General features: G+C 38.3%; 1 protein-coding gene across 2 annotated transcripts in view; it reads left to right on the forward strand.

The window, feature by feature from the left end:
• The window catches only part of LOC105252419 (homeobox protein abdominal-A homolog), a 29406-nt gene extending 14324 nt beyond the window's left edge, over window positions 1-15082 (forward strand). The window contains exons 3-4 of one of the 2 annotated variants that reach the window (XM_025410337.1): window positions 13308-13645; window positions 13743-15082. In XM_025410337.1, the coding sequence (XP_025266122.1) occupies window positions 13308-13645; window positions 13743-13793 (389 nt within the window). In that variant the 3' untranslated portion in view covers window positions 13794-15082. Of the gene's footprint in view, window positions 1-13307 lie in introns of both variants that reach the window. The other variant, XM_020027891.2, reaches the window with a different exon arrangement.
• The last annotated feature ends 644 nt before the right edge of the window (window positions 15083-15726 follow it).

A 15726-nucleotide genomic window follows, 5' to 3' on the forward strand; every position in this document is an offset into this window, starting at 1 on the left:
AATCGTCAACGCTAGCAGACGCCGTCTTAGTCATGCTTATATGTTTCACTGGAATAAAAGATGTCGTTGTGTGAAAAAGAAATAAGAGATATTAAATAATGAAGGAGATGTAATAAAAAGATTTTAACTAACTAAAAATACAGTTTGCGAATAGTAACGAGATTTAATTAGAGAAAAAATTTATTTATTTAGTCTATATAATTAATAAATTTTTTAATGATTAATTAATAAATTTTATTAATTGAATTATTAATCAAATTGAATTGAATTATTAATCAAATTTAATTAATAAAATTTGATTAATTGATAAAAATAATTAATAAACTTTATATTATTATTATTTTTATTAACATAGGTAACAAAAATATTAATAATTGAACCCCCCAAATGTATAGCCGTTTAGACTTATGAGGTAAAGTCGATCACATGCTCCATGACGTAACTACACATGCACACTGTGAGAGCCGTCGGAAGGTTCCCCCACCAACACTAATAGTGAAGAATGAAAACCCCGACGAGGCACTATCGTAACAAATGTGGTCGCTTGCATTACACGACAACGAGCAATTTGGACAGGTTTGACGGCGGCGATATAGATCTTCGGATGTGGGATCTTTAGGGCGAGAGAAGGCTCGGCGGGTTCGTTGACGTAGCGTAGGAAGCGAGAGGAAAGGAAAACGAGGGCGAATCGCGACGCGGTACCTAAGGGTTCGTAGGGCGACGCGGCATCCCCAAAGGGGTTTCCCTGTCCTATGTCTCCGGATAGCCAATGCCGGATGGCGTACGCCTCCTGCCTGGGTGTGTTGCAGGCAACAATGCCGTGTAATTTGTTGGAAATCGATGTCCGGAAATACATTTGCATTTTAACGTGCGGCGAAACGTATGTAGGGATGCTTGATTGTCGAACGTATTATTTGTACAATGTACGACGGTTGGGGATTTCTCGAGGGGAGACGATGTTTCAGCCGACAAGAGGAGGTAGAGTTACCGCTTCGAGGCGCTGGAGTTCAATCGTTCGTAAGATGATCCGTTTGCCCTGGGCGGCCTCGATATAATCTACTACTAATCTTTTAACTACTCCGCTCATGAATTAAGTTTCTGACTTGTTGTAATAAAATACCTTTCGCCCAAGTAATTATCATCGTAATTACTCGTAATTTCGCATTATCTCATCTATGAAGGCTGGCAATAGAAGCCTAGGAGAGATACTGTTAAGCGCGTACGTACTTCTTCCAAAGTCATCCACTTCAACGTAAATCAATCACACTTGGTGAACCACGTGTGCTCTTTCATACATTTCATTTTCTTTCCGGGGTTCAAATTTTTATTCCCTGTGTGTTTTTAATTAAGCCTTCCTAGAGAAATGGAGATGTTCTCGATAAAACGGAGTAATATTTAATATATCGTAGGCTCTTAGAATATCCTGACGGTAATGGTAACAGTTTCCGGAAGCTCCACGATAGACGGAATAGTTGTATATCGTAGAACGATTCGGTTTAGATACGTATGGAGTACATCAGCATACTGTTTCACGCGGCGGCTCTGATACCGTTTACCACGACTGTTATTCCCCTCCGATAAAAACTAAGAGCACTATTTCCAGCTTTTGTGTGTCGTCCCGCGCGTTTTAGATACATACTATCCTCCTTTTCTCGCTTTCTCCAATCTCGCCTAGCAACATACTTGCATAAGTACTTCACTGTCTGATTATTTTATAAACATTAATACGTAACTATATTTTCCCGTGTCTCTACGTTTATCTTTATAGACATATAAGAACATACTTCGCGATTTTTTTTTATCGAGAAATTGAAAGCCAAAGTTTCACGTTCTATAACATTTTTTCGAAAGGATTCGGAATGCAGCCTGCATCGATCGCGTAATATCTCTGGCTTAATTATCGCAATCATTAAATTACAACACACGTACGGTAAATAAAATTGAAGTATATATTTGTGCACGCATATATAAATTTTTTTTGCATTGTGTATGTGTGTGTGTGCAGCTGAAATATATATTTCATTATGATTCTCAAATATCGAGATGCACATTTGGCCTCCGTTTGACATTGCACGTTCACACATTCGCGCATTGTTTTATCACTGTGTGCGTAGAAGCTACTCCAGCACCTTGTCGAGTCAATGGATGTTAGCCAGGAAGAGAGGAGAGAGCGAGAGAGAGAGAGAGAAACAGACAGAGAGAGAGAGAGAGAGAGAGAGAGACAGAGAGAACTAGAGGGTGTGCTAGCTTATAACAGGAGCTAGAATCGTTACCAGTGCTGTGGAATCGAGTGCGCATGTGCGCGCAAATCCCCTTTGTTCGCGTGATGTGTCCAAGTTGAACCGGAGAGTCCCAGAGGAAGCGCGTGTACGAAAGTATGAGAGAGGAGAAGAAAGTCTGTCTTTCTCTCTCTCTCTCTCTTTTTCTCTCTCAGAGTCTTCTTTTATCTTGTAGCTATTATTATATTTGGCCAGCGCGAAGGTTCCCTAATTATAGATTATCTCTATAGACAGACATAATGCGACTTTTCGCTGATGAGCTAAGAGCAATGTTTTCCTTGTTCTCAATTTTGGAAATTTCCTAAAATTTTTTTTTTTTTTAATAATGCAATGGAATGCAACGTTTGAATATTATTGATTAAAATTGCACAGTATCTTTAACTTAACTATTAAACTAGAACACACATGTGAGATAAATAAAATTGGGTTTCAGTTTACGTTTTAACGACGCGATAATTTCTTCGAGGTTTAACCGTTTCGGAGCAAGTGGAATAATTCACTTCAAGGCATCTGCAAACAATTTATTAGATGCAGTGCGAGATCCTTGTCTCACGGAAGCTTTTGATACGCTAAACGCACAAACCACGGGGATATATCTGGAGTTATATACCTGGCACTCTCTCGAATGCATTTTATAGGAACGAGAGAAGAGGAGTACTTTTTCTTGGCGTAAAATCAAAGAACACTATATTTCTATGCGTCTGGAGAGACGTTATACTTCATGTGACGTTTGCCTTTAGCCTCAATAGAAATATTACAAGCTATCAGACTCAATAAACTCGATGATCTATTAGTTAAATATATCCCTAATGGAAGCGAAGGTCACACAGTGACAAGTTTAGTATTTTGATTGAGTTGTTATCAGCAGCAAGTCATACATGATACCTTCTTCTTGATATACAGATGTATCAAATTTTAACGCAGCGAATATAGAATTACGATATGTGAGACTTTCAGACAATCTCTATCGGTTTTACATTACCAGGATTATCACGCGATTTCATAAAACATTAAATTTCCCCTACATATGCACATGTAAAAGATTTAATTCTCTGGTTATAATCAAAAGAAAGAAAAAAAATATCGATGTACGAAACAAATATATGTGCTTTATGGCAATTTACAAATATATATGCTTATGACAATTTACAAAAAGCTAGAGTTTAAAACGATCGAAAGATTTTCCAACATTTTATTAAGAGTTTAGATCGAATTACCCTCTCAATGAGGAAGGTTGGAAAAGGATAAAACGGAGAGTACGTGATATCGGCTAATATCGTAAGCCCGCAACGTGTTCTGATTAAACATTATGTGGATTCATTTCTTACTACACATTCATGAGTATAAACTATAGGTTTGCACGATTCTTTTCTTATACATCGATGCAAAATTTTTCGTAATTAATAATATTCGACTCAGTGATCCATAAGTGCTATTTTAAATTATTAAATTTTATTGACAGCGGTGTATATTTTGCGTTTTAAAATATTAATTTATACAATTCGAACAAGATAAATAATTATATGTATTTTAGGCTATAATCGTGATTGATATATAAATTTAAAGTATTTATATTTCTTAATTTTCTTAAAAAAATCTTAATTACATTTATCATTTATTTCAATTAAAAATATTAGATATAATATGTATGATATTTAAAAAAGTTAAAAAAGGGGATTTTTTTATTTTATTTTTTATTCATCGAATTCGAGTTGCATAACGTCTGCTGCGCGTCTTTACTTTCAACTCTACTAATGAGTAATAATCCTCTCCAAGTCTCTCTCGCTGTCTTTCGAGACTTATTCCGCGTCTCGTTTCGTATCTTTCGGAAGCCATAGCGCCCAACGTCGGATGTTCTAAATTGCACGGGCACGACTTTTATTAGCGGAAAGAGACAACCGTGGCATTTGCATGTAATGGCGTAGGGGGTGGGTTGTAGTGGAGTGTGGTAACACGGGGAGTGTCAGAAAATATGAGAATAGTCGGAAGGGCGTGAGAGAAAGAGAAAGAGAGAGAAAGAGAGAGAAATGGTGGGGGATGTAAGGCCGTAATTAGAGTCTTAGGGGTTCCATGGGGGTAGCTGTTCGCGCTGTTGCCCTGTCGGAGGTGGAGGTGGAGGCCGTTAGTCGGAATATAGAGGGTAGCAAGCCTTCGTTACGAGTTTTAAGAGGGGAAGGAATGTTTGCCAACGGCATTCTAATACTTCATTCTTTATTGTAAAATTAAAATTTAATCTCGTTTCGTATCGGCCCTCGCCCTGCGGATGAGATTACGCGTATTTCGAGCCTGGCGCTTTGCCGACAGGTTTATTTTTGAGAGCTGTTGCTGCTGCTGCCGCCAACTGCTCTTGAAGATTCTTTGGCAAGGAAAATTAAATAAGCGTGTGTTGGAGGAGCGTACGATGCGACTAGCGCGCGAGATGTGTTTATTTAATAATAAAAATTACGCTGTCGATTGCGCAATAAATTTTCGGAATGTGCATCGTACGCTTTATTTCATAAATTTAGCAGCAGTTTTAAGCGCACTTGTGTGTCAGCTATGCGACATTATGTGTATACGGAAGATGGCCAGCTCTTCGGCGTATGAATGAATTATCGATTTGATAAAAGTTACTGTGACGTTTACTCCTCGTTCGCACAGGTACTCAATTATATTTGCGTGTTATCTGCACGCTCGTATTGCGTACGTGACACGAGTGGATGTCGTGCGGAATTTAGTACCTTCCGTAATTTTACAATCCGGGACACAGCGATTAATAAAAAATTCCTCAGCCATCGTTTTAAATATTCATATAACGAATAAAAAAATTATATCTAAAAATAATTACTTCTCCTCATACTTTTTAAAAAAGGATCGCACGAATATTTGATAAGAAATTCGTACTTGTAAATCATGTTTGTTATTTTAAATTAAAATTAATCAACATCTAGAAAATTAAAGGGATGTTAGCGAGAGGATTTTTACGCCGGCAGCTTATCCTTTCCAAATCCGCGAAATATGCGCCGGCTCTCTTTCCAAGACGCCTTCTATCAGGTCGTTCCGGGAGACCTGGACCCTTCTTATAAATTTTCCTCCTCGACTTTACAATTTCGTGGGAGATTAGAGCTCTTATTGTGCCGCGGCGGCACAATTGATCGCCATGTAGGTACGATACACGCTACACATCGCGAAAGGTACCGCCTCGCATCTGGGTACATTCGATCTTTAGGCGAACGAGAGTCCGCGTATCCTCCGTGTATGTACGAGAGCACGCGTGCACGTCGAGGCGCGCGCGTGTGGTAGATACACGCCGGATAATGGGAGGCACCCTTATGGATGGGGCCTTTGGGTTCCGCCGGGAACAATGGAGCGAACTTCCCCCTCTCACCATCCATCCTTGTCGGAATCCTTTATTGCCGCGGCCGATGTATATATGTGTATATAGGAACTTCCATATATGTATACATACTTTTGTATATATGTACTGGATCTGCTCTCACCCCTCCAAACGCTCCCTTGGACTTACCTGTGTGCTTCGCACACAGTCTCCGACTGGCTGTCCAACCAATCAGGATTTAAGTCTATTGCCGGTCGTGACGGACCGTGCTACGCGTGCGCGCGCACCTGTATATCCAGCTTCCAGGTGTCGGTATCATCTTTGCGTCATTTTCGATGTATGTAATAACATATAAATGCTTATTTACGGATTCTTTCAGAGAAGTCGCGTTTTTCCTCCAGATTATTAGACGTCTATCTTATCGAGCTTGAGTAAAATTAGCGCTATTCATCTCTTTCGGAAATATGTTTAACAATTCTACATTAAAATATCTTGATAATTAATTGCAAACAAAAGTTTAAAGAAATTTAATTTTTTTCACTCTTAACTGATATTAACCGATTTATGATCGAATATATAATTAGATTTGGATGAATAATCAAATTATTAAAAAATATAAAATTACACACACACACATATATATATATATATATATATATATATATATATGTCCTTGCAACTATTTGTGATACTCGTACCGCCATGTATGTGATAACCGAAGAGCGATAAATCGCTTCCGGTAATTAATGTCAGTGTCAGGTCAGCCATTGCAGTCGACCGGAGCAGAAAAATGCTCCAGTTTCTAAATCGCCAAAGATCTCTTCAGATTGTTCTTGTAGTGTCTGTGCCTATTCCTCTTTTATAGCCACAACATGATACGCCGGCATGTGTAAATGACATCTGTAAAAAAAATGTTCTTACGTAAGTTAGGGGACAAATCGTAGTCACACACAATCACGATAAATGTTGTAGGCGAGAAAAAATTCTGATATATATATATATATATATATATAACTGAATGTATAAAAATTACATATTAAATATAATTTATACAAGTCCCAAAACTTCTAATATACATATGTATATATATATATATATATTTAATATTTTTTCCTCGATATAATAAAATAATTAGCAATGTAAAAAATCTAATAAAATATTAATAAATATTCGAATAAAGAAGAGATAGAGATATTTATTAAACTTTATAGATTTAACAACCTATCCATAAATGAATGTAATGATATTTAATAAACAATAATAAACATGATAAAAATGAACAGAAATGAAAAAAAATGAGTCAATCATTAATTATCATAGCTAATATATTGCTGATTTTTCAACTAATTACATAACATAAATCAGTGCATTCTTGCAAATGACGCTTGATGTTTTGAATTATGTGTTTACGTACATATGTACATATGTGTGTATGTACATATAATTATAAAGATGCTAATTTTATATAATTTTATATAATTGATCCTTTTAATTAGCACATCTACATTACGTAGATGATTTATTAACTGTATACCATTGCAAAAACAATATTTGATAAGACCATGTGGGGATTCCAGAGTATCACGAAGTGGCTCACTTCAAAAGTACCGAACGGTCATTCATTCCGACTGGAACAAAATAGCTGTAGAGACTACTGTGCCGTAATAGCGACTATAGGGCCAGATCGTCGTAAATCTAAAGAGGCGTTTAAATGTCAACCGCTCGCCTTGTGCTTGCTTCTATACAATTTTGGTTCTTCTCACTAAACTTGGCAATCGAAAACAATAATTTTATTCTTACTCTAATTTGACTCATTCGGCTCTTATTTATATACAGGAAATATTGGAATCAATTTTCTTACTAACATCATACAGTATAATTTTATCTTGTACATATTTCTTTTAAGTTTCCGAGCTTGAAACAGCGATATTTTTTCATGATATCCGCAAGGAACTTTTCTCTGAAAATTATATTGGATTAAATAAAATGGGAATTTATATATATATATATATATATATATATATATATATATATAAGTATCTTTTAATTTAAAATTGTTTGTAAACTGCATTAAAAATTTAAAAATTTTTTTTGCAGTGTGAGATCGAACTTTAAGCTCTAATCTTTTTTTGGATTTGAAAAAAGTGACATGTTAGAATAATTCAATTTATAATCACTAAATTTACAATGAATAAATAAGGAAAATAATATTCTTTAATTTAATATCAAGATAAAAATTGGATAATCGTTTAAATCGTATTGCATTTTGGGAGAATGTATTGGCAATAGTTGTTTCAAGAGCAGAATGTATTGATATATTCTAAAAAATAATATTTTAACAATTCATGTTCGGAATATATATATCTTGCAAACTATAAAATTATCGAAACCTATAAATACTAAAATTAACGTAATGATATATTTTATTTAATTTTATTTAAATTAAATTCGAGCAGATTTAATCGGGACTTCCCTCTCGTGTACCGTTTACAATAATTACGTGCAAACGGAAACTTTATGTAAAATTTACGTAATACATTTTTCGCATTGATATCAATTCCGACGCACTGTCGGATATCATTTTTTTCCGTAACACTGTGACAGAAAAAAATCCCGGTGTTATCAGTTACAAAATAGAAATTATAACACAGTTTGCAAGTTTTACATACGCAACATTTTACTCACGTGACTATTGCGCTCTGCTCGCTCGTCAGACCCGGATTTTTCATGCCGCTAATGCTTCCGATAACAAACTGCAATCGCGCAACAAACAACCGGACATGCGAAAAAAGAATTTAATCAACAACGGTCAGATGGAACAATACATATATATTTAGCGAAGCCGAATAATTGGTCTTGAATTAGAGCCTTTGAACCGGATACCTGGCGAGATGCAGAGGCAAGAAAAAGTGCGGGGATTAGCCGCATAAATCGCGGCCGGGCTTGAAATCGCGACGGAACGGACGGCGGAGTTATCGTGGGCATTTTTCCTCGCTTGGCACTCTCTCCGCATCTCTCCTTTCGCTCCTTTACATATCTCTCCCATCTCTCTTTCTCTCTCCGCCGTTTCTCTCGCAGAGTCGCATTCCACCTCTATTCCCTTCCCTTCCTTCAACGTGCCTCCTACCCGATCGCCCAACTCTATCGTTCTGGCAGAGGTTGCAGTGACCCGAGACGGCGATCAAGCGAACCGTGGGTCGTGGCTACGCCGTATCTCCTCTCTTGTCCCTCACCCCCCTCGCCCCTCTCCCGCCGTTCCCCTTCATCTGGCGAACTGTCTACATTTTTCACCGGCTCGAGATTTTATTCGCCCGCAGCGCCGCGAAATTAAGCCGTTTTGAGATATTTATGAATGGATCGCTACGAGAGGGGCTCACGCGTGGTCCCTCCGGCGGTCGGACAAAGAGAATTTCAGGCCGTATAACGCGACGCGCATCCGAGAACGCGAGGAGGGTCCCCGCGATTTGCAGGTGCTGTCAAATCCCCGGACGCGACGTCGCGACGTCGCCGTCCCAGAAAGCTATCCATCCGACTTGTGTGCGGTTGCCGCTCGCAAAACACCAGTGACATTTCTCGGACGACGAACCGCCGTCTCGTCCCGTCCTCGCTTTGCGCTACATTCGCTCGAAATTTTTTTTGCCGCGATTGATAGTCTAGGCGCTAGCTAATCTTAGAACGCGCTCCCACGTGACGCCACATCCTCTGGAATGTTTAGAGCGCGATCCTAATCGCCGCTTAAGCGAAGCGAAGCGAAGCGTTCTGGCGTGTTAATGCGTGACGTTAATAAGTCACAAGTCAAGAGCAGATCGATTTACGTAGAGATGATAACGCTGATAATAAATCGCATTAATTAGCATATTAATAAATCGGTTCGTGAAAAACTAAAAGCATTCGCGTCGCATTCAATGACGCAAAATGGGCAAGTCTGCGATGTTCGTGCATAATGCGACAGATATGAAATCGAGGTCGGAAAGAGATTGCGGATAAATTATTTATAAAATTGGAATAATCGTGTCTTATTTATCGAAGACCTGAAATCCAAGAGACGCAATATGAATGCTGCGCATCGTTTTATCTTTCAATACAGAGGAGAGGCGATAAATCTTTAGGTAAAGTTCTATTCGAAAAAATGGCGTGGGCGCCGAAACGATTTGATTAAATCCGAAGGGATGCCTTAGCGGTACCCCCGTGGAACGGCGGACATGGCATGACAAACTTCCACAATATCCACGATTGTTCCCAAAATCCCGAACCGCCTGCTAAAGCAGACCTAAAGCAGATATTAAACTTAGTATATGACCGTAATTAGACACAGGCCCGTGCCATCCGTAATGGCGCGTTTCTGTGTGCGCGTCCCATTGTGCCGCCCTTGTGTAGGGTGGCAATGGACCACCGGCAATTGACTATAATTTATTTGTCCCTGAATCATTCGCGATAAAACTCTAATTAACGCTTCTAGATAAGCGTTACGTTTCTTGTTTTCGAGAAAGAGACCTGACGCTTAGCTAATCGCATCAGCTGTTTCTTGGAAATATTTCGCATTCGATCCGAGGAAATTTAGCTTCTTGTTATTCGCTCGTCGAACAAACGTCACTCGGGATAAGCCATCGCATCTCAGCGACTTTATTCTCTCGCCAAATAAATTCTGGCACACCCCAGCATTAGTTTACCGCGTCGAAATTATTGATAATGCTCGCGCCAGCACTTCGCCGATGGGCCATATTTATGGCGAATGGAGTGGGCGCAATCAAGTTCACCCGTCTTCCTAAGAGCGACGAGCTCCTCTCGTAGGGTCGAGGAGGCAGAGAGAGGACGCGAGAGTTTTCTGGCTCTGCCAGGCTGGCCTCTCTCGCGTGATATGCCGCCAGGAGGATGGAATGGTTTCCCCTCTGGTTGCCAAGGTAACCCTATGTCCCACCCTTCGGGCTTCGCGGTAACCACCCCGGTGGTGGCTGCAGCCGACGTACGTGTGCCAAACTGACGCACACGGTTACGCCGCTAAAAACCGTGTTGATTCGCCCCAATACGGACGCGCGCACACCTACACCCACGCAAAAAGCGGATTTCGCGGGTGTGCGAGTCGCTGATTCAGGTACGTACACTAACGCGAGCGCGAGCGCGAGCTCGGACCGCACCGGCGAGAACGGCCATGCTGAATTCAATATCAGCATTCTCTGCATTCTCCAAGAGTTTTCTGCTCGGAGAGCGATACGTATTTCATGGGTCATCCTGCATCGGAAATTGCGCACGTGCGTGTCATTCGAGCGCCACCGCACGACCGATCGTTATGACAGGAGATGGAAAATACGGCGTCGCTACGTTTAAATCTGCCATTGAATAATTCCCCTTCCCCTCCCGTCCCTCGTTCGCTATTTGTTAATCTAATTCCTCCGATATACAGCAATCCGCGAGGTGTAAGCGGATCACGTTCGCCTATAAATTCAGCGTAAATTGCTATCGCTTGCTAATCGATCTCATGAATAGTATTACTGTCTTTAGGAATATCATTATATGTCTTGGTTTATTTACGAAAATGAATGTATTTATAGAATGTGTGTCTCGTGTACGCGGTTTACTTTTTCTCACGATTACAGGGATTCTCCGATGTACCCAGAGTTACATTTTAACGGACATGTAATTACGTGTCTCAATTTTATAATTTCTGACGCAAAATTTCGCATGCCTTTAAACCACGAAGATTTGATACAAAGAGATCTTGTAATAAAAAATTAGCTTACGATAGATTCTTTAAAATACCCGTAATCAGCTATTACCTCCTCCCAAGAATTCCAATATGATAATTAATATAATAATAGATTTTAGGAATAATTAGGTTTCTCACCTTTTTTTAACGTACCTACACAATCTCCGTATTGTCGTGAAATAAGGGGAACGAAAAGTCTTGCTATCTTTTATTGGTCAGTAGCACGCATTTGCTTCATCACGAGGCAATAATATGGCCACTCAGCGTCGCTTCGCGAATGATGGTATTATAGCCGTCCGCTCTTTGCACCAAGGAACCGGTTCCTTAGCGATCTCAGAAGAGACGTCCGTGACGACAACTGAAAGTGAAGTTACCTTCGAATTGATTGCGAAAATTTGTTCGAAATTCAGCAGTGACATTATTGGCATATCAAGAGATCCCTCTCTATCTCTTTCTCTCTCTCGCATCAAATGTAGGTGTCTTAAATTTATCTCTGGCAGTAATAAATTATTACTTGATTATTATTCTGCTTTTTTATTGTTTAAAATTGACAGTTCCGTATTATGTCATTTAATTATTTCGTTCATCTGTCACGGAATCTCTTCCAGATCTGACATTTCACAGATATATGTGGTGTGTTAGTAAAGTAATAGGATTCAATTTTTTTTTAAGTCTGGAAACACTGTAAAAATTAAACTGCGCCGAGCCGAAAAATATTTTTTCACTCTACCTTCATAATCAGTACAAGTTTCACGCTGCATGAGCACGCGTGATTCTGCAATAATACTTATATAAGTGAATGCTTTGTGACGCCAAAGAAAATTTTAAACAGTGAAATTGTATTTGAAATCAAAAGAGAGCCGCCGAACATAAAATTAGAAAAGAATCCGGAGATGATTTTATTGTCGTAAACAAGATGTTTTCGGAAGGTTGAAAAAAAGTGTAAGCTCAAGGTCGTGAATCAAGGTCGGATATAAATATTATATGCACATGTACAAACTTGCATTCGTCGGCATTTGACAATGCGAATAATAGCTAAGAAACTTTATTTGAGTCATCTCCCTTGTAATGTTAATCGGAATTTTTATAACGCGTCAACAAAACATCCACTTGTATAAATGATTGAATCACACATGCTTACGTCAATGTATTGAAATTTGCTCTGAAGATAAAATGAGAAAGTATCTTTCGATTCGATGCACTCTAATTTACAGAATTGTCAGATTTTAAGGAAAAAATTGAATCTCATTATTTTACTGACGTACAACACAAATTTCATAATCGCGCAATCTGCACCAATTTTTAATCCTAAACATAAAAAGAAAATTAAAAATCGCATCTCTCTTTATAATAATAAATTCTTGAGGAAAGTAAGACGAATAAAACGTTGGAAAGACGTTTGTCGCATAGCAATAGTATCCCGAATATTATTTATTGTTTTCTCATTCATCTTTTATCTTTTTTTTAGATTCGTAATAAAAAACTGTTTTTTCCTTTTGACAAGAGAAAGTGAAGAGAGAGTTTAGAATTGTGAAAAAGCACGGAAAGTTTCCTGTGGTTACGTTGAGAAAGGAAACAAAAAAGAGTATTGTTAGCTAACAATAAATCGCTGGTCGCGATTAAGGAAGCAGCTCTTTTATTTACAATAAAACGTTATCAAAAGCGTAAAATTGATGGAAAATAAAATTCTAATATAATATTCTTCTTTACTGAGAAATATGGAATATGTATAAAATTAAATATGCATCTCTCTGCTATTTTCCATATTTACAGCTTTTATAATTAATTTACATATTTAAGTATTTAATGGAATATTTTGCAACGAATATGTGACGTTAATAAATGTCAAACGAAAAAACTTTTGAGTTAAAGGTATTTGGAAAGAATATTTTTAATCTCATATTCATCATTTTGTTTGCATATTAATATTTCAGTACGTCGTATCTAAAAGAAGTTTAGAGACTATCGAGAAGAGAATTTCAAAAATTAGATTTGTTAACATTTTCAGGTCCGAATGGCTGTCCGAGGCGCAGAGGCCGGCAAACGTACACGCGATTCCAAACCTTGGAATTAGAAAAGGAATTTCACTTTAACCACTATCTGACGCGACGACGACGAATAGAGATCGCGCATGCACTCTGCCTGACAGAACGGCAAATCAAAATTTGGTTCCAAAATCGGCGAATGAAGCTGAAAAAGGAGTTGAGGGCGGTTAAAGAGATCAACGAGCAGGCCAGACGCGAGCGCGAGGAGCAAGACATGATGAAGAAACAGCAGGCGGAGAAACAGGCCAAGTTGCAGCAGGAGCAGCAGAGCGCTGCCCTTCAGCATCAGCAGCAGCATCACGTAAGCGGCCTGGAAAAGACGCAAAGCGATCTTCTGAAGGCAGTCAGTAAGGTACCCACATAGGATACCTTACTGAGCCGACTCTCTTTCTTTTAAGGAAGACACAAGAGACTGGGGCGGCCTGGACGAAGACTCCGAAGCGAAGTAGTTGGTAAGCTCGGCTACGTAAGAAGACGATCCCGAGTTCTCTTCGTCTCACCTTTGCATGCGAGAAACAGGTACGGAACATCCGCTGCAAGAGATTTTTGCGATCTTCTCCGATGAAGCCGATGAGTTCGCAAATAGAGAAGCTTGCGGTCACCGGTCTTACGTCGAGGCGAGAAGATGGCGAAAATTTAAGAGACCTGGAAGATACACGGAGCACGCAGTCTTCTACGAGCAGGGAAAGGTATGAATGCCTTGCTGAGTCGGTTCTCCCTTTTGTTTTTTACTCAAGAAACTAAAATTACGTAGACATTACAGTAGAGAAAGAACTCTGAAAGCAAAAAATGAATGCACCCTATCCCCCAGCTACGTACTTACTTGGCTAGCCCCCGGAGCGAAGTCGCCTCGGGGTTCAGCCTGTGACTGATTCCTAGAACGTATAATGTATATTGTTAATCGGGTGCTACACAATGAGCCATAATTAACGTACGAATTGGCGTGATACTGCCATGGAGAGAGCCAATTATTATGTCGAGGCGGTGAGTAGACTAGTTAAATGGGCCGAAATGAACTGAAGGATTAATGGTCGTATGGCCAACCGAATTATCAACTACGACGATACTGATTAATCGAGTTAATTGGTCGAATCTTGAAAGAAGGAAGTAATTTAACCAGCACAAGCGAACATCCTAGCATCCAATTGTATGACGATGAAGAGAGTGTATGAATGAAGATTTAGCTGACCTTCGAGCCATCGCTTACGTGCGAATTTCCGAGTTCAGCTACATCTTCTCCTGTTGTATTAGAGCACATCGTCGTCCCGGAGGAAGAAAACGATGATGCGACTTCGAAGAAACAGTCTTGTCGTTCTCGATGTTGAGATGTTTCATCTTCAACGTCACGCGAACGTTTTGCTTCCTTTGCGTACGATCGTTAATGAAAATTAATAGAGGCGTAAAACTCGCGACCTTCTCGTGAAAACAACGAATATCTCTCGCGCGATTGCGGACAAGTATTTATGATATCCTCTTCCGATATCGGGCTCAAATTATAAATGGCATGTACAACTTATTTGTTTATACGCCCATTTGATCAACGAGCGACAGAATCCATTATTTTTTTTTTGTTATAGTTATTTTTTGATGCAGTATTTGTGTCTTTTTAAACGAGTTAGCTTTCATTCTTATTGAATAAGATATATTTGCAACTTTTTTTTTATCTATAACAGGCTTTTTATCTACGAATCAGGAAGGAGCAAGAACAGGCAAAGCCTGCCTCTTGTAACTTTTTTGCCTGCACTTAAAAAAAATTAATTACATTAATTTGTAATATAATTATAATTATTAATATAATTATTTAATAATTATATTAATTTTTGTTCAAATATTATTGTATTATTTATAATGATACTTTTTCATAAATATCATTCTTCTTTTTCTTTTTTTTTTCTCATCGGGTAGCAAAACTTCTCTGTCTTTCTTGCTTGCTTTAACATTTTTACCTGGCTACCTGATGATCTATGATGAGTTTTATAAAAAAAAAATTTAGCATAATTCTGCCACATATATACAAATACATACACACTCAAATAGAAATATGATTTTACAAAAATTATAAAAATATATATAATGCAACACAGAATATTTGTATTCACCAGTTCTTTTGGTGCGCACGAATTCACGATAAAAAATTTATATTCATAAGTAGAAGGAACATAACAATTTTTTTTCAGCTATTTCAATATACGTCAATTCCGATAAATCACAATAAATGAAACTTTTTGTCAATGAATATCGATGAATATAATAAATTACTTTAGATCCGACACACAATAAAAAATTAGAATATTTATTTTTTTACCAACGAGACTAAAAGTAAATATCCTAGCATGAGCAATAAAAGCGTCGTTGAATTCGCGAATTTAAAAGAAAAATTTA

The sequence above is a fragment of the Camponotus floridanus genome, unplaced genomic scaffold (genome assembly GCF_003227725.1).
Source record: "Camponotus floridanus strain SB8 unplaced genomic scaffold, Cflo_v7.5 scaffold31, whole genome shotgun sequence".
NCBI classification, from domain to species: domain Eukaryota; kingdom Metazoa; phylum Arthropoda; class Insecta; order Hymenoptera; family Formicidae; genus Camponotus; species Camponotus floridanus.